The 19,460-nt window shown below is 38.0% G+C and overlaps 1 protein-coding gene and 1 non-coding gene across 10 annotated transcripts in view; both read right to left on the reverse strand.

The window, feature by feature from the left end:
* The window catches only part of NCOR1 (nuclear receptor corepressor 1), a 125,118-nt gene that overhangs the window by 87,302 nt on the left and 18,356 nt on the right, over positions 1-19,460 (reverse strand). For 7 of the 9 annotated variants that reach the window (XM_058431987.1, XM_032139765.2, XM_058431986.1 and 4 more), the window contains 6 exons: positions 18,517-18,689; positions 17,370-17,460; positions 12,794-12,972; positions 11,943-11,997; positions 11,097-11,198; positions 502-629 (listed from right to left, as the gene is read on the reverse strand). In XM_058431987.1, the coding sequence (XP_058287970.1) occupies positions 502-629; positions 11,097-11,198; positions 11,943-11,997; positions 12,794-12,972; positions 17,370-17,460; positions 18,517-18,689 (728 nt within the window). The remainder of the gene's footprint in view (positions 1-501; positions 630-11,096; positions 11,199-11,942; positions 11,998-12,793; positions 12,973-17,369; positions 17,461-18,516; positions 18,690-19,460) is intronic. The other 2 variants (XM_032139766.2, XM_058431984.1) reach the window with 1 other exon arrangement.
* LOC116459574 (U6 spliceosomal RNA) lies at positions 11,552-11,656 on the reverse strand. The gene has a single exon (XR_004245613.1). It is a non-coding gene; the product is annotated as a U6 spliceosomal RNA (small nuclear RNA).

The following is a 19,460-nucleotide window of genomic DNA, read 5'->3' on the forward strand; positions in this document are numbered from 1 at the left end:
CTGTAGGCCCAGCTACTCGGGAGGCTGAGGCAGGAGAATGGCGTGAACCCAGGAGGTGGAGTTTGCAGCGAGCCGAGATCACGCCCCTGCACTCCAGCCTGGGCAACAGTGCGAGACGCCATCACAAAAAAAAAAAAACAACAACTATACTTTTGCAGCAACATGGATCGAACTAACGGCTATCATCTTAAGTGAAATAACTCAGAAACAGAAGGTCAACTATCACATGTTCTCACGTGTAAGTGGGAGCTAAATAATGTGGACACATGGATCTAGAGAGTGGAATAATAGACACTAGAGATTCAAACAGGTGAGAGGGTGTGAGGGGGTGGGTGAGGTATGATGGGTATAATGTACACTATTTAGGCCATGGTACACTAAAAGCAGACTTCACTACTATGCAATATATCCATGTGACAACTGTACTCCCTAAATCTACAAAAATAAAAATAAAATAAAAATAAACATTTAACTTATTATATAACTAATTATTTAACTCACTTGGAGTCTTCTTTTTCATCTTTTTCTTCTTCATCTTTCTTTTCTTCTTCTTTTTTTTCTGTTTTTTCTGCTTTATCCTCTTCTTTTTCTTCTACTTTTTCTTCTTGTGAGGGTCGAGCAATTTGCTGCTAGAATGAATGATCATTTGTAAAATTCAAAGGCAACAGAAATAGCTCCTTATAGTGTGATAAATTATGTCTATCTAAAAAAATTTTAAATGATTATTAGTCATTTACAATGTAACTGGTGATCGTGTGTAAAAAACCAGTCTAGAGGTTTTTAATGCATTCTATATGTACTGCTTGAAGGGTCTTACACACAGACACAAATGCTCATAGCATTTGGACCCATGAGAAAGTGAAAATGTTAAGATTCTACTCGGAAATCTGGGGTTGGTTCCCTTTTTTGGCAACCTCCACATTTAATCTGTCACTCAAGCATTCTAATTCTACCTTAAAATTTGATAACCCATACATAATTTATCATGTTGTAAATACTTAATATGTTTCCAATTTTTTCATCACTATCTATAATGCTATTAGAAACATCTTTATGCAATTATAATTTTGAGTGAACGTCTACTTAATGGAATATGTAAACAGCTATGGTCATTACTAAGACTGAAGTAATTTGGAAAAATACTAAAGATATAATAAGGTGAAAAGAAGTAAAATGCTTAAGTATTTCTAAGCTGAGCAGTCACATCAGGAATCCTTTTATCTCTGATGTCTCATTTGCAAAACCTGTGACTCTAAAAGAAAAAAGTGAAACTAAGTATGCACTGAATGCTACTATAGTAGTCCCCACCATATCAGGAGTTTCTGTGGTTTCAGTTACCTGGAGTCAACTGCAGTATGAAAATGGGTAAGTGTAGTACAGTACAGTATGATATTTGAAAAAAGACCACACTCATGTAACTTTTATTACAGTATATTGCTATAATAGCTCTATTTTATTATTTGTTACTGTTAATTCCTTACTGTGCCTAATATACAAATCAAAGTTTATCATAGGTGTGTGTGTGTGTGTGTGTGTGTGTGTGTGTATGTATGTGTATGTATATGTATGTGTGGAGATATATATATATATCATAGTATATTAGGGTTCGGTACTATCTGTGGTTTCAAGCATCCACTGGGAGTGCTGGAACATATCCCCTGTGAATAAGGGGGAACTGCTGTATTTTGTTTTTAAGAGACAACATCTCACTCTGTCACCCAGGCTACAGTACAGTGGCATGATCATAGCTTACTGCAGCCTCAAACTCCCAGGCTCATGCAGTCCTCCCACCTCAGTCTCTCAAGTAGCTGGGGCTACAGGTCTCGAACTCCTGACCTCAAGTGATTCTCCCACCTCAGTCTCCCCTGAGTGCTGGGATTACATGCACAAGCCATTGTGACTGGCCTGCATTTTTATTTAATTCAGAAATCAAAACTGTATAACCAAATTAAAACAGAACTCCAACACATCTTTCCAGCACAGCAGGCTGGCCCTTGCACACCTCCCTCCAAACACCATCCTGCCACATCATCTTCACTGTTCTGGACTCACCTAAACATGCCCAGCACTTGCATAGCTTTCTACCCTTCCCTTGCCTGATAAAGTCCCACATAATCTCTACAATTCAGGTCAAAATGCTACATCTCCTGTGAAGCCTCTCTTGATTTCCACAGAGGAACTCTGGGCCCATGTCCTTCCCTCTCCACCACAGCCCACACCTGCTTGTAGCACTGTCACTAGGTGGCTTAGTGCCTGCTTATCAGCATCCATCTGGCTCTCTGTGTTATCATCTCATCAAGAACGAGAATCCAATCTTACTTCTCTAAGCATCCCCAGCTCCCAGGAGAGTGTCTGGACCATGATGATAGGTGTATGCATATGTTGGATAAAACAAGAATCAAATTCCTTTATTCCAGTTATCTGAAAAGTTTTTAGCCTCCAATCTCGACTGTTCATTCTGATCCAGACTAATGTCAATCTTGCCTCATAGTAACTCTACCTGTCCTCTTACCTGTTTGCACCAGACAACATGGAAGTAACTCACTAATTTTAAGAAAAATTTCCCTTCTTAATAGCGCTCCAAAGTCTTTTACCTATTCATCAAAACCAACACTTAGCTTTTTCCTTAGATAACGAAGGCCTTATTCACCTCCCCAAAAGAAGTCCCACCCACATTATGCCTCCTTCTAATCCAAGGGGGAAGGAAAGAAGAAAATGAATCCTTCTTGGTCCACTTCCAGAACATTGCTGAATTGTGATATTTTAAAAATAATTCCTTTTTCACGTTTCATAAAATCTCCCTATGTCGACATTCTCTTTTGGTGTTATGGAATGACTTCTTAAATATTACCTAGAAAATATAAGTGATAGCATCACATGGCCCATTACGCCTTGACATTATTTTTCAGATTTCAAAATGCATGTCAATGGCTTTTCTAACACTCGCCACTCAATCAACATAACATCTCACAGTTAAAATACTTTTAGGTCATGGCTATTAAACTCCCCACATGGAAATTCACAACTGCCTCCTCATTAGTAGTGGGCTCTGCTTTGCCTCCTAGATCCTAAAATCAGAAAGTCTTCTCTCCAACTACAACCACCCATTGCACACCTTCATTGTGGCTGATCCTGCTTTGTCCTCATCGTGACCTTCGAACCCTTATTCTATCAAATTTTCACAGTCCAGTGAGAACTGTACCTACTATTCTACTTGCTAAAGCATTTCAATACCATGAGTCCTTCACTTGCTCTATCTGACCTTCCTAACTTCTCACCCTGGCTAACTGCCAGTTTCTCTTTCTTCTGGGTATTTATTGCTAGAGAAAACTGATAAACTAGGGAGATTTTAAAATTTAAACTTTCAAACCATGAGTAGGTCTGCTTTATAATTGGACAAGTTTTATTCAGCTCTGACTCCCTGGGACACTACAGTGGTCACAAGACCTGTTTAAATGCTAATAACCTAACCCTGCAACCAATGTAGCATCCATGTGTCACTCTGAACCAGTAAGATGGCACAGTAAGGACAAATCATGCCTTTTGCCTAGCAAGGGAGCTGTGTAACCCAGAAAATGGTTTATGGCCTAAAGATACGACGGGGACATGTCAACTCAGCAGAAGGTAAGGAAAGAGATTCAGTATCCCCTTAGACTTGGGTAACACATGCTAATCTTATTTCCCCAATACTTTTCTGCTTCTAATGCCAATCAGAGCTTCAAAGTAATCCCACACATTCCCTGCTGTCTAAAATCCAGCCAACAGATAACTTCACTCCCCTTTCTTTGGTGATAGGGAATAAGAAACAACTACAGCACCTGCTTAAACCCATCAGTGTAAAGAAGGAAACAGCTCCTGGCTCTGCATAAAGTGTGGAAATGATCCAAAGAAATGGACAGAGTTGCTGCATTAGAGTCTAGAGGTGTTTGGTACCTGTCCAGCAGAACCTCTCACCACTCTGTATACTGACCAGGCAGTGGTGAGCAGAGAGGAAGTGCAATCAGCAGCAACTAGAGGACCTCACCTTTGTGCAATATGCATAAAGACCTATCATAACAACTGCCACTGACATTCAAAAGAGTAAGGAATTACCTCCAATTTAAACAAGAGATGCTTGGAACTACTTTTGTTTCAGGCAAATCTGTAAAGAGAAGTGCCAATCAATCCACATGGTCTAGGATGAAGGTTCCAAGTTACATCCCTCAACTCCGCAGGGTGGCTGGAGCAAAAGAGGTCCACCCCTTCAAAAGAAACCCTTCTAAAAGTTCCCTACACAGACACAAATATTCTCAATGGCTCGTTATCCAGGTTTTTCCTTTTCCCCCCTTCTATAAACTCAATACTTGAGAGCCAATAAAACAAGTTTAATTCTGTCAGGGAGTTAATATAACATGAAACATTTCTGTCAAATAACAAGCTATTCAGTATGAATGAATATTCTAGAACACATATAAAACAAAATGAAAATTCAAAGAAAAAAGTAAAAGTTAAGTGTATTTCTTTTTTTTTTTTTTTAATTTTTATTTTTATTGTGAGACAGGGTCTTACTATGTCACCCAGACTGGAGTGCAGTGGCGCAATCTTGGCTCACTGCAAACTATGCCTCCCAGGCTCAAGCGATCCTCCCACCTCAGCTTCCTGAGTAGCTTGGACTACCAGCACACATCACCACACCTGGCTAATTTTTTTTTGTATTTTTTGTAGAGATGAGGTTTCACCATGTTGCCCAGGCTGGTTTCAAATTCCTAGGCTCAAGCGATTTGCCCACCTCAGCCTCCCAAAGTGCTGGGACTATAGGCATAAGCCACTGCACCTGGCTTTTTTTTTTTTTTTTTTTTTAAGACTGGATCTCGTTCTGTTGCCCAGGCTGGAGTGCAGTGGCATGATCACGGATCACTACAGCCTCGACTCCCAGGCTCAAGCGATGCTCCCACCTCAGCCTCCTGAATAGCTGGGATTACACTACAATGCATGCCACTGTGCCAGGCTAATTTTTAAATTTTTTTGTAGAAAATCAAATTTTTCAATTTTTTAACTTTTTGTATAAATTTTTAAAGTTTTTGTCCAGGCTGGTCTCAAACCTCCCAGGCTCAAGCAATCCTCCTCCCTCAGCCTCCCAAAGTGCTGGGATTACTGGTGTAAGCCACCATGCTTGACCTGGTAAGTGTATTTCAACATAATTTAAGAACAGGATTCAGTTTCATATGGGTCCCCTTTGGCAAGATCAAATAATAGTTTATGCTGAGATTCATTATTACTATATATAAATGAATATCTAACTATATATATGTGCTAATTATATTTGTTTAAATGTTCACCTTTTTAGAAAACAGAGAAACAGACAAGTTCCCACTCAGCAGAAAATAAGTTGCCAAAAAACTAAATTACTAAATTTAATAACAAGCAGCAACTGTAAATAAAAATTTACAAGAGGAAGAAAATGAAATACCGTTTCACCACTGGACGATATTTTCTTTAAAAATATACTTCAGGAAATAAACAGAAAATATCCTAAGCCTATCTTATCAAAATTTATTAACAATTAGTGCTCCTAAGCCAACTGAATTTCAGACTAACTTCCTGAAGGGTGAAAGCTGTCAATCACCAAAAAACACACTATGGCGATGGCAATAAAGATAACAGTGGCTACCATTTATTGGGCACTCTCTGTGCCTGACTCTGCACTCCAGGGACTTTACACACATACCCAGTTCTTATTAACCATGCAACCTAAGTATTACTGTCCCCACTCTCATGAATGTGGAAACCAAGGCTCACCAAGTGAAAGGACCCACCTAGAGTCACATAGGTACAAAGGGGCAGAGCACTCTGGGGCTAGAGCTTTTGCTGATATAATAAATTTTTTAACTTGTCTAAAACATTCTTTCTATCTAGTGACTAGCCAACAGTTTAGTCAGAAATTCCTCCAATTTCAAAATTGCTATATTTACCTAAGTATATGCTTCTGAATACCTTTAGGGAATAAAAACACGCTGGCATAAAGGGGAAAATGGTGTTAGCATAAAAGAAGGGCATGAATTCCTGTGAAAAGTAATCAAGCATTTGGAAATGAAGAATATGGTTTCTAACGTGACTTGCTTTACTGCAGGTAACTAGCAAGTACCACAGTAATTCTACCCGCACAGTGACAGACTTACTTACCAGACGGCAGTTTATGTTGGAAAAATGCAGCATTTACTAGGGGAAGAAATTCTTACTGCTAGCAAGAACAATGTACACAGAATCAAACTATTACGTATGGCATAATCCTAGATCCTAAATAATAACATTCAACAGTGGTTTTTGATTTCCAATCTCCAATATGTATTCACTACTTCAACAAAAACATATAGAGAACCACACTCACTCTCCACGGAATGATAACAAGCTGAACTACAAAAATGGGTTGCGGTAGTCTCTATTAGAATTTGGAGAGAGGAGTTAAAATTCCTGCCAATAATAACCTCTGAACACAATTTTAACAAAAATATAAACATCTGTCTCATTTTCCTATGAGTCTAAGATTAAAACTCATTTTCAGAGTAAACACTACTAAGCTTCCCTATAGCAACAGGTTTAAAAAAATCAAACTTTGCAAACTTAGAATCTATCAATAGCAAACTACACTTTTTTTTTTTTTTTCTGAGACGGAGTCTTGCTCTGGGATTCTAGGCATGAGCCACTGCATCCAGTCTGGCTTTTCTTGCTTTCCTTCCTTCCTTTCCCTCCTTCCTTCCCTCCCTCCCTTCCTTCTTCTTCTTTTTTCCCTCCCTCCCTTCCTTTTCTTTCTCTCTCTTCTTTCTTTTTTCTTTTTTTTCCAGACGGGGTCTTGCTCTGTCACCCAGGTGGGAGTGCGGTGGCATGATCTAGGCTCGCTGCAACCTCTGATTCCCAGGTTCAAGCGACTTTTCTACCTCAGCCTCCAGAATAGCTGAGATGATAGGTGTGCACCACCACTCCAGGCTAATTTTTGCATTTTCAATAGAGACAGAGTTTCAGCATGTTGCCCAGGCTGGTCTCGAATGCCTGACCTCAAGTGATCCACCCGCCCTGGACTCCCAAAGTGTTGGGATTACAAGCGTGAGCCATCACGCCCAGCCACAAACTATACATTTATCTGCTGAATAAAAATTACTTCCTATAAAAAGGAGGCTAGGAGTAGAGGATAGGGAGAGTAATCAAACTCATATTGACAGGATCAAGCATAAACTTCAGCAGAACTCTAAAGAATCTTTAAGTAAACATGCCATAATGGCTGTGAGATCACCTGAGCTAAACCCTCCCGACTAGAGAGCTTGGTTACATAGCAGAGAAGCAAAGTGATTTTCTAATTAGTTGGATCTCTGTATCCGCCAGGGTAAAATCAAGAGAGTTGATACATAGATTTTGAAAATCTTAACCTTGCAACTCAATTCTGTTTTTAAAAATAAGTATTTCTAAACTTTTTTTCTATACAGCAAATTCTCTATCTTTAACCCAGATCTTTTTCCTACACTCCAGACTTATATGTCTAACTATCCACTTTACTTGGACATCTCATTTGGATCTCTGCTTAGACACCTAATAGGTATTTCAAATTCAGCCATGTCCTGATTTTCCCCTCAAAACCTGCTTCTCCTTCAGTCATGCCTATCACAGCAAATGGCAACTCCACAGGTCAGAACGTGTTTTCCTTGATTATTGTCCTTTCCTCATCCCCACAATCAATCCATCACCAAAATCTCGTGGTTTTACCTTCAAAAGTACATCCAGAAACTAATCCGTTCTCCCCGCCTCCTCACTGTAGCCTAGTCCAAGCCAATGGGATTATTAAAACAACCTCCTAACTGGTTTCTCTGCTTCTTCGCTTGTCTCCTTACAAACTATTCTCAACAGAGCAACCAGAGTAATCATGTCACAACTGAAATCTGGCATCACTCTTTTGCTCAAAACCCCAGTGTCTTCTTCTCTCACCTGGTATCAGCTCAAAAGGCATTCAGTTTTACACAGAGAGCCCTTAAACTAACACTACCTAATTTCTGAAAAGCTGCCCCTCTATTTTGACACAAATAAATGGAATAAGTATACAAACAATTAAGACACTATGATAAACTTGGTGGCGTGAGATGATGGTCTAAATTCATTTAACTCACACCTCTCCCAAATTCCCAGTGAAACAACCAGAGAAATGTAAAATTGGCGGAAAAATCTTCAAAGTAATAACTTAAAAGCTAATGAGGGCAGGGCTAGCCTACCAGAAGTGCTGACCAACCCAAAACTGAGCCTACCTGGGGGTAAGCAACCTACGGCTCAGGTCAAGGTGAGGGTGCATGTGGCAAGTCTCAGATCTGCAAATACATTCTGAGACAGGCACTTTGAAACATGCAACAAGAATGTGCAGAAGAGAACACCGACATGGCTGGATCTTAACAAGGATCGGTGTGCCACAGAGAGGAGTGAAACTGTCCCAGACAATTTTAGGATAGAAACGACTGTTTCAGAATAACAAACATCCCTGCCCCACAGAACTTCCTGCTAGAGCTCTCTCCTCTATCATCATGGGCAAGTGGCTGCTAATCTGGCAAAGGTTAAGGTACACTGTGTAAGTATCACCTTATCTCTTACATTAATGTAGGACTGAATATTTTAAACAGTAACATATCTAATTTCTAAAGATAAAGTTATAAATACTATTTGGCAATTAGGAATAAAACTGTTAAAAATTTGCAGCTGAGGCCGGGCGCCCTGGCTCACGTCTGTAATCCCAGCACTTTGGGACACCGAGGCGGGCAGATCATGAGGTCAGGAGATTGAGACCATCCTGACTAACACGGTGAAACCCCGTCTCTACTAAATACACAAAAAATTAGCCGATGTGGTGGCGGGTGCCGGTAGTCCAAGCTACTCAGGAGGCTGGGGCAGGATAATGGCATGAACCTGGGAGGCAGAGCTTGCAGTGAGCCAAGATCGCACCACTGCACTCCAGCCTGGGCAACACAGTGAGACTCCATCTCAAAAAAAAAAAAAAATTGTAGCTGAAACTTGTTTAAAACATAGATGGTCCCTAAGATCTCTAGCTAAAAGGGTATTACAGGACCTTGATTCCACATTCTTTAGGGGAAACAGGAAGAAAAGCCCTGGCAATATTCTCTCTGGTAGAATAGTGCTTCCTATCTCACTGTCAACACTCAGTTTATTCCTTTTCTGTCAGTACATCGTTATGAAGCTTGGCAAGCATCCATCCTTTGTCTTACGGTACTGCACCCTCCCTTCTCTGATCCTCATTAGCTCTACCGACCCATTTCACTATTCCACTTTATAAACAAATTTTTAAAACAAGGTTGCACTTGTACTAATGCCACTTCCTCACCTTCTGTATCTTCTTCAACTCTGTGTAACTGTGTTTCTGCCCCCTCACTAATTCACTGAAAATCCCTAAGGCACCTTGGCTTACTCAACCTCTAACAGCATTTTACACAGTTGACTCATGAAATATTCGCTATACTTTTTTAAACAAGAAATACTGTTTCCAAAGAGCATGTAATCACATCATGTGGGGTGGTGGTGTTCTGTGGGAAATAATGACCCAGAAAACATAAAAAGGTTATAGCTGTGAATACTGAGAGAACTGGGTCAATAACCTGTATCTGGTAACCAGGGGCTATCAAACGAAGAAAGGGAGTAAGACCCCACCCCAACAAAAGGGTGGCTGAGTGGCAAAACCAGAAGAGATTTAATAATGCTAATGAATCGTTGCAGTGTTGGAGCTCATGCACGCAAGTCCTTATTGTAATATCTATCTGGGTGTAGACAGAAAAAGCCTCCATATTAACTGTGGTGGTGGCAGTAGCGCAGTAGCCTCTCTGGTAAGCACCTGTGAGCTATGGCAGCTGCTGATCAGTTATTTTGGGGAAAATAATTTTGAAATTACTGAATTGCAACTGTGAAAACTAACCTTTTTCAGTTTTATACTTGTGGAAAACTACCTTTAGTAAAAGTGTCTTTTTTATTTTTTGGAGACAGAGGTCTTGTTCTGTCACTCGGGCTGGAGTAAAATGGCACAATCATGGCTCACTGCAGCCTCGACTTTCCAGGCTCAAGCCATCCTCCCACCTCAGCTTCCCAAGTATCTAGGACTACAGGCATGCGCCATCATGCCTGGCTAATTTTTTCTATTATTTTGTAAGGACAGGATGGGTCTCGCTATGTTGCCTAGGCTGGTCTTGAACTCCTGGGCTCAGGCAATCCTCTGGCCCCAGCCTCCCAAAGTACGGGGATTACAGGCATGAGCCACCACACCCAGACAGAAAACGTGCTTTTTAGAAATTAAACTATCTAGGCTGGGCGCGGTGGCTCATGCCTGTAATCCCAGCACCTTGGGAGGCCAAGGCAGGCGGATCACGGAAGTCAGGAGATCGAGACCATCCTGGCCAACATGGTGAAACCCCATCTCTACTAAAAATACAAAAATTAGCCGAGCGTGGTGGCAGGCGCCTGTAGTCCCAGCTACTCAGGAGGCTGAGGCAGGATAATCACTTGAACCTAGGAGGCGGAGGTTGCGGTGAGCCAAGATAGCACCACTGCACTCCAGCCTGGGCGACAGAGTGAGACTCTGTTTCAAAAAAAAAAAAAAGAAAGAAAGAAAGAAATTAAACTATCTGAACTCCACAAATAAGTTAATATGAAACAAAATCAGGTTCCAGGTTTTTGTAAAGAATCTCCAATCAAGGTACCATGTTGTATTTCTCTCCCTTACCCTACCTGACCCCTCCTCAGATAAACAGACTGGCTAAAGATAGTGTATTAAAAGTATTAATGGCTTCATATTTAATTACATTATTATTGCTGACACTGAAATGCATGACTCAGATGACAAAACGGTATAAAACTTTTCTAGTTAATTTTATCACACTAGAAACTTAAAATATATTTGAAATACAAGATATAATACATTAAATATATATATATAACTTCAAAATAATTGTAACATCCTCATTAATTTAACAGAAACATCAATGTTTAAACTACACACTAAGGGCAGGACTTCTGTTTTAACACTTTTTGCTTGCCTATTTCCTCCAATCCTGAAATATCTTCCATACAATAAGAAAACACACCTGGTTTCTGCCTCTGCGTTTCCCATAATTCCTTCTGACTAGGGCTTTATAATTCTCATTTTTCTTGGTTAAATAGTAATATAAAACACAATCAGGAACACTCTGTAAGAAATAAAACAATTATTTTTGAGGATCCAATGAAATAAAGAAATTTTTTTAATTAAATATTACTTTCAAGGAAAATCTCTGGTATTCTCAAAGTACAAATTAAAGAAAAAGAACAACATACATTGCTAGCATTTTAAGGCATATCTAGGCTCTAAAACTATTTACATTATAGGTACTATTTTAACAGACAGTTACAGTTGTTAATCCAAGTTATGTGAAAGATGCCAGGAACTATCAGAAACATTCAAATATTTTCTTATTAACGAGTAAATTCCCTTTCTGATTACATATATGCAAATTTTAAGTCTTGAAATATTTTGTTCAAAAACATTAAAATCAACTTTTTATTAAATATGGAATGATTCACAAATTTGCTTGTCATCCTTGCACAGGGGCCATGCTAATCTCTGCATCGTTCCAATTTTAGTAATATATGCTGCTGAAGTGAGCACGGGACTGATATCTTAATTAGAAATTTAATGAGGCTCTAAAAGCATTGTAATCTATGTGTTTTTAGGGAAATAAAAATCAGGTCATCTTTCATTAACCATTTAGTTCTGTGTTCTGTGTTAAGATTTCTCTTATAATTGTAATTATCATTACATTAATCACATGAGACTCTTTGGAGTCTTTTTAAAATCGGCTCTAGTTAACTACTTATATGGGTCAGAGCACAAGAATTTCAAAGTAACAACCATCACAAAACTACAAACATTCCCAATGCAAACCATGTCTTACCTTCCTCTCCAAGTATGATGCAATTAGTCCAAAGTTTTTTGGATGCTGGATAAACCTGAGTGAAAACGAAAACAAAAACACACTCGCACACAAACATTTCAACAACTAAAAAAAAAAAAAACTTGGGAAAAGAAATACTATGTATAGGCCGGGCGTGGTGGCTCACGCCTGTAATCCCAGCACTTTGGGAGGCCGAAGCAGGTGGATCACTTGAGGTCAGGAGTTCAAGACCAGCCTGACCAACATGGCAGAACCCCATCTCTACTAAAAATACAAAAATTAGCCGGGGATGGTGGCACATGCCTGTAGTCCCACCTACTCGGGAAGCTGAGGCAGGAGAATCGCTTGAACCCGGGAGGCAGAGGTTGCAGTGAGCCGAGATTACAACACTGGACTCCAGCTTAAGCAACAGAGCGAGACTCCGTCTCAAAAAAAACAGAAGAGAAATACTATGTATAGGGCTTTCTAACTGCCAATCTGAGGAACAACTGTAGAATCACTGGAGACTTTTAAAGGGCACAGATTTCTGGGCACCATACACCAGGAAATGATTAGTCTATGGTAATACATAGAAATCTGTACTTTATAAAAGCTCCCCAAAAGTTCAGACAGCACCCAAGTTTGGGAACCACTCTTAACATGATTCCATAACCCCAGTTCTTATCTGTTACCTCTTTTCCCACCTATAAACTTACAGGAAGATCAATATTCTCCACTTTTCACAGTATTGATTCAAACACCAAAATGGGACCAAGTTTTTGTGAAAACAGTTCAATTTACAAGTAAATGCCAAATACTTTTTACTAACTTATGTAGATGTCTATTAGAGAATAATTTAAAATATAAATTACTTGTCCTTAAAGATCTCCTTTTCATGGTCAGTCCAAACATTCATAAACTGCCTATCTTTATAAACTTTCATAGGGTCCTCCATAAGCCCATTCATGTTAATGAACTTGACTCGTCTTTGTTCTGCATCAAACATCATAGGTGGAATCACAGACAGCTGCCGCATTTGTTTCTCATTATTCTGGAAAAAAAATACAATTTACTTAGAATAAAACATAAACTAGAAATTTAAGGAGGGCCATGGACCAATGCTCTTAATATACACTAAAAAACCATGTATGCAGTTTAATAACAATAGCAGTGTATACTACAGCATCTAACATACAATCATTACTCATACATCTAATAAATATTCATTGTATGAATTACAGAGGCAGAGAATATCCATATCATTTTTTAAATAATCTACCCCTTTGAGAAGAATTCTTTTCTTAAACTAAGCTGATACTTAACATAATAAAATTTTAGACCTGGAAGATAAAAAGTAATGTCAAGTTCACTGAAGTGGTGATCTTATGGAGCATTTAATTATCATATTAGTCTCATTTTTTAAAGTCTCAACATCATTTTAGAGAACAACTTTTACCGTCATATTAGAGAACAATAAATAGAAAAATAAGCAAACAGGCATCAAAATTTAAGTCAGTGATTTTAAATTAAACTCACTTTACTATTAAATGCTTCTTGCTAATTTTACATCATCTTTCCACTGAAAATTTAAGGCTGTTATTCTTAGAAATGAAGCTTGTTTCAACTAAAACTTTGTTACACACGCAGAACTTATTTTTCCCAAAGTTTAACTGAGGAAATTTATAAGTACAAACTTCTATTTAAAAGCTTTACCCAAATTACAAGTATTTACCCAAATATAAGAAAAGGTATTTCCCTAAAAATTTTCTTCATAAAAGTGGATACTGCCTAATAGTCAAGTCCTTACAAAGTCTCTAATTTCCTGGGACACTCTCAATCAGTTTGAACACTATAGTGTTTAGATTGAAATTACACATTAGGTTGAAATTACCTCAATACATAAACTAATTTTAGATGCTTACAAATGTTTCCTCTTGGAATCAGTCAAAAAGCAAATAAAGAAATTTAACAGAGATTTACTCGTCATTGTAGAAATAATGGCTACATATTCCAAGGGCTGAATGTCATTTCAATCATGTACTTACAGATCTTTCCTCATGGAATCAGTCAAAGAGCAAATAAAGAAATTTAACAGAGATTTACTGTCATTGTAGAAATAATGGCTACACATTCCAAGGGCTGAATGTCATTTCAATCATGTGCTTTAGAGGTAATTTTAAAAGCAATATCGAGTAAGTGGTTATGTTTTAAAGCTCTTGAATATACTGCTACAAAAGAAATGAAAAATTGCTGGGCACAGTGGCTTATGCTTGTAATCCTAGAACTTTTGGAGGCCAAGGCAGGAGGACTGCTTGAGCCCAGGAGTCCAAGTCTAATCTGGGCAGTATAGTGAGACCCCATCTCTACAAAATAAATTTTTTTAATTAGCTAAGTGAGAGGCCGGGTGGGGTGGCTCACACCTGTAATCCCAGCACTTTGGGAGGCCAAGGCAGGTGGATCACCTGAGGTCAGGAGTTTGAGACCATCTTGGCCAACATGGTGAAACCCTGTTTCTACTAAATATACAAAAATTAGCTGGGTGTGCTGGCATGCGCCTGTAGTCCCAGCTACTCGGGAGGCTGAGGGAGTAGAATTGCTTGAACCTGGGACGCAGAGGTTGCAGTGAGCCAAGATTGTGCCACTGCATTGCAGTCTGGCTGACGGAGCGAGACGCCATCTCAAACAAACAAACAAAAAGTTAGCTGGGCATAGTGGTGTACCAGTAGTCCCAGCTATTCAGGAGACTGAGGTGGGAGGATCACTTGAGCCTGGGAAGTGAAGGATGCAGCAAGCCAAGGTTGCACCATTGCACTCCAGCCTGGGTGACAAAGTAAGACCCTATCTCCTATCTCAAAAAAAAAAGAAAAAGAAAAAGAAAAATCCACTTGTCCTGATATTATGCAATATTATGTGCAATATGTATTTAGGGCTTGAGATAAAATTTAGCAAGGATAACTTCATAAATGTATTCCAAAAGAAGTACATCTCCAGGAATCTGGGCACAGTGAAGCTGGTATGCTCTGGAACACTGATAACTCAAAGGTGTCTCTAGAAATGGCTAAGATCCTGAAATCACATAACAATGCACTGAAAAGCTTGAGTGTGGGATATATCTCTGACTAAATATTGTAATTGTCCCTAAAGGGTTATGTATTTCAATGCACCAAAAATCACCTTGGAATCCTCTCTTTGGGAAAGGAGAATATCAGAAAAAAGAAAAGAAAGAAAAACCACCTGTAAAAGTCTATTTTGATCAGTATAAGAACAATCTGAGAAGTAAAATGGTTCAAGGAACTCTGAGATATAGTTTATATAGTTCTGTACCTCCTCCAGGGCTAGTTTAACTAGAATTCTGAAACACAGTAACTTATAAGAGCATACTATATACTTTTATTTAGTTATGAATGCAAAACAGGGTATCATAATCAAATACTGATAGAATCCTACAACATATATCAACACAAAGACAAACTCTGTACAAATAGGCTATTTTTTCATCCTGGAGAAAAACTTACTGCAACCGTCCCACAAGTAATTTTTCATGAGATCAAGCAACTTGATGGTTTAATTCACCACTGTATTCCCAATGCTTAAAGGAAAGTTTGGCACACAATAGGCTATAAATATTTGTTGAAAGAATAGACTTGATTGAATATAGATATGGAAAAGAACACACAGTTCCAGAGTCAGACTGCCTGGGTTGAGTATCTGGCTCCACTATTTATTAATTTGTGACCTTGGACAAATTATTTAACCTGCAGCTGGGCTTTAGTTTCTTAACTTGAAAAACAGCCATTAACTATAGCTTCCATTTCACAGAATTTTCATAGTTTAAATAATACATATGAGGTGCTTATCACAATTCGCAATTTTAAGTAGTAACTACCCCTCAAACTTCCCCTCCTCAAAAAACCAAAGATGTAGTTAGTCCACCACAACCTAAACCAACAATATCCATAGAAAGAGGAGAAAAAAAACTGGCTAGGTTAAGTAGTAGTAAAGGGTAGAGCAGAGGATGTCATGACACTGCTTTTTACTTCTAAATGTGCTAAGTAGTATGAAAACAGGAATTTTACTTATCTAAATTATTTCTAAATCATTGAACATTTTAGATTAAATCCACTTTACTCCACTTAATTTTGCAAATCGAGTATTAACTGCATATTTAAGTCTACTTAACATTTATTTTGAAGTATAAAGCATGGTAAAAAATACCTTTGTTCATTACTTAAGGCCACTATTTCAAATAAACAAGACTCAGAATTTTGAGATGAGGTTTAAGAAAAGCCATGTAATAAAATCAAAACTAGCAAAACTCAGTCAATAGCAGATGGCTTTTGGAACAATCTTGAGAGTCTGAACAGGGCTAAAAAGATTCAATGTTAGAAATGGAAATTTATTCTTATTCTGCATTTATTTATTAATATCCAATTAAACATTAAGCAACAGGAACTCAAAGACAGCCTGACCCAAAGGTTTATATTAACCGCATTCATAAAGATGACACTTTAGCTGATCATAAATATTTATTAAACAGAAAGAGAAACACAATAGAAATAAATGTAAACTGAGACTAACTAGACATTGAGTTCTGTTTTGGGAAAGTGAGTGAGGAAGCTTCACAAGGGAGGAAATACTGCTTTTGGGTCTGAAGATATATTTGTCAAACATATACCTTGGTCTCTATTACCTGTTTCATAATTTTATTAATTCTGCTCTTTATACAGGCAAGGAAATGCCTGCAAAAGTAATGCCACTTGCTACAAAAGAGTATCTTCACCTTAAAAATTAGTGGAATGGCATTCTTGTTCATAGATGAATCTCTTCCATATATAAACTTAATCTCTATATTTTCATTCACCTGCCCATTTCACTTCATGTTACCATACTTGCCTGGGACTATATCACCTGCATACAGATGACTCTGATATCTAACCATCCCCAGTTCAACTCTCTCCCAGGTTGACTTGCTAGACAACACCCTTTGAAGAACATACTGCCATGTGTAAAATACATGCTCCTTTGCTACTTTAGGAAATGGCACCACCAGCTTACTCCTCTAACCTAGAAACAAGGGAGTCACATTCTATTCTTCCTCTTTCCCATCTCCCACATCCCATCCATCTTGGCCTGTCTATTCTACCTTTCTATTACACTCTCCTATACATCCCTAACACTGTTGCCCTGACTCAGAACCTTATTTTTATCCTAACAGCCTCCTCACTTCTCTCCAGGTCTCCTTGCTGCCAAAGCCATCTTTGTAAAATTCCAGTATGATCGTGTGACTGCCTCGTTTAAAAACCCCTTAACAGACACTCAAATCTTTGACAGTCTAGCACTCAATAAAGTTCCCACATTTACATACAAATAAACCCTTAGCTCCTAGTTTGCAGAGTTAAAATGCTTTAATAATTAACGAATTAACTTGAATTAAATTCATTTTCTTACCTCCTGCTCAGAGAGCCCATCAATAATTTCAGAAATCTCATGCTCACTCCTAGCAATGGTGGCTGAAAGACCAGCTCCCCTCTGCCCAACTCTAAACATGAGGGAGAAATTAAAAATATATTTAAAGACCTTATATAAAGAAGATGTATCAATTAAATTAACTATAGATTACTTTTCTGAATGGAACTTTTTAACCAAGTTAAGAGAAGAAACGTAAAATACTATTGAGTATATACTTTTAAGTAATATAGTGTGTCACCTATTAGTAACAATTTAAATGTTACAATTGAGATTTGAAGGTTACATGTTCAAGTTCAAACGGTAGAACTAGTTAGGGAAAACTTCTGGAAAATCATAATTATTGATGCCATTTCCATTTCAAATGGCATTCTTTGTATGCCCTGTAGTAGACTTAGAAAAATACGTGAAACATTTTTAAAAGGAGAGAAAAAACTCAACCAACATCTCTTACAAAAATTTAATTGTGAGTTAAGGGGCTTACATGACTCTTACATGAGACAATGAAAAAGAAAACTAAAGCTTTTAAAATCTTTGTAAAATATCTGTTCGCTAAAAGTAAAACAAATCAGAATCTATCAAAGAATTTCTTAATTGGCCATCAACTGAATATAGTTTGAATATGTTGGTAATGAAGGACTAAAGGATATTTAGGTCTGTTCTTACTCACTGTCATTTCCAAAGGATGTAATACTTTTAGGAACTTCAGAATTAATTTCAAAATAATCATTTACATTTAGATTCAAAAGGATAATATAAAAATTAAAGTTACTAAGACAATGTTTACCGGTTGATAATAAAGTTTTCTTTTCAACATTAAGTTATTTTAACTTTTAAGTCCGTGGGTACATGTGCAAGTTTGTCATATAGGTAAACCTGTGTCATGGGGATTTGTTGTACAGATTATTTCATCACTCTGCTATTAAACCTAGTACCCACTAGTTATTTTTCCTGATCCCTCTCCCTCCTTCCATCCTCTACCCTCCACCTTCCAATAGGCCCCAGTATGTGTTGTTCCCCTCTATGTGTCCACAACATAAAAATTCTTAAACTTTCTTCATGATCAGTTTCAAGAAACAATAAATATTTGAAGAAAAATATCACAGTCATTAAACATCAAACTACTCACCGCTGAAATCTTTCTTGCTGTTCTCTTTGTTTTCGAATTTCTGGAAACTGCTTTTCATAGTATTCCCTTGTTTTGCTTTCTTTAGCTTTCCTCCGAGGATTATTTTCTATTCTGTCCACTTTTTTCTCCCATGCCTCCATAAGCTGATCATAACGCTGGCAGATTTTTTGTTCCTATTAAATATCCGTAGCAAATTAATAATAATTAAACGAAACTCTGATTCTGACAAACCTAATACTTTAAAATAAATGCTACTTCTTAAGGTTAAGTCAGAAGTACATTTGGCTTATGACTCAATTGTGAACGAAAAGCAGAAAGAGGAGAGAGGAAAGGTAGCTCTGTTTCCTACCAGGATGAACACATAGAGCACAGGTTGGCTGGATTCTTTTAACATTAAGACTATGCATATTTATAAACTACTTGACACCTACTACTAGTAGTAGCTGACCAGTTACTTTTATTTTGCTTAAAACATTATGTCACTGTTGTCCCAAAAAAATGGAAAATCAAAAATACAAACATGTAAATAGTTCATAATCTGACCAATTACCCAAAGGCAACCATATGAACATTTTGTTGTTATCCTTCCAATCTGCGAAACAAAACACACACACTTTAACCAATCCATTGTTGGAGGTTCTGGTTGATTGCCATTTTTTGCTATTATAAATAATGCTATATAATAAAACATTTTGACAGTATGAAAAAGGCAGAAAATGGTTGGTTGTACTTTATCATAAAAAGAAATCCAGGCTGGGCGCAGTGGCTCACACTTGTAATCCCAGCACTTTGGGAGGCTGAGGCGGGTGGATCACAAGGTCAGGAGTTTGAGACCAGCCTGGCCAATATGGTGAAACCCCGTCTCTACTAAAAATACAAAAATTAGCCAGGCGTGGTGGCAGGCACCTGTAGTCCCAGCTACTTGGGAGGCTGAGGCAGGAGAA

The sequence above is a fragment of the Hylobates moloch genome, unplaced genomic scaffold, assembly GCF_009828535.3.
Source record: "Hylobates moloch isolate HMO894 unplaced genomic scaffold, HMol_V3 SCAFFOLD_19, whole genome shotgun sequence".
In the NCBI taxonomy this organism is placed as follows: domain Eukaryota; kingdom Metazoa; phylum Chordata; class Mammalia; order Primates; family Hylobatidae; genus Hylobates; species Hylobates moloch.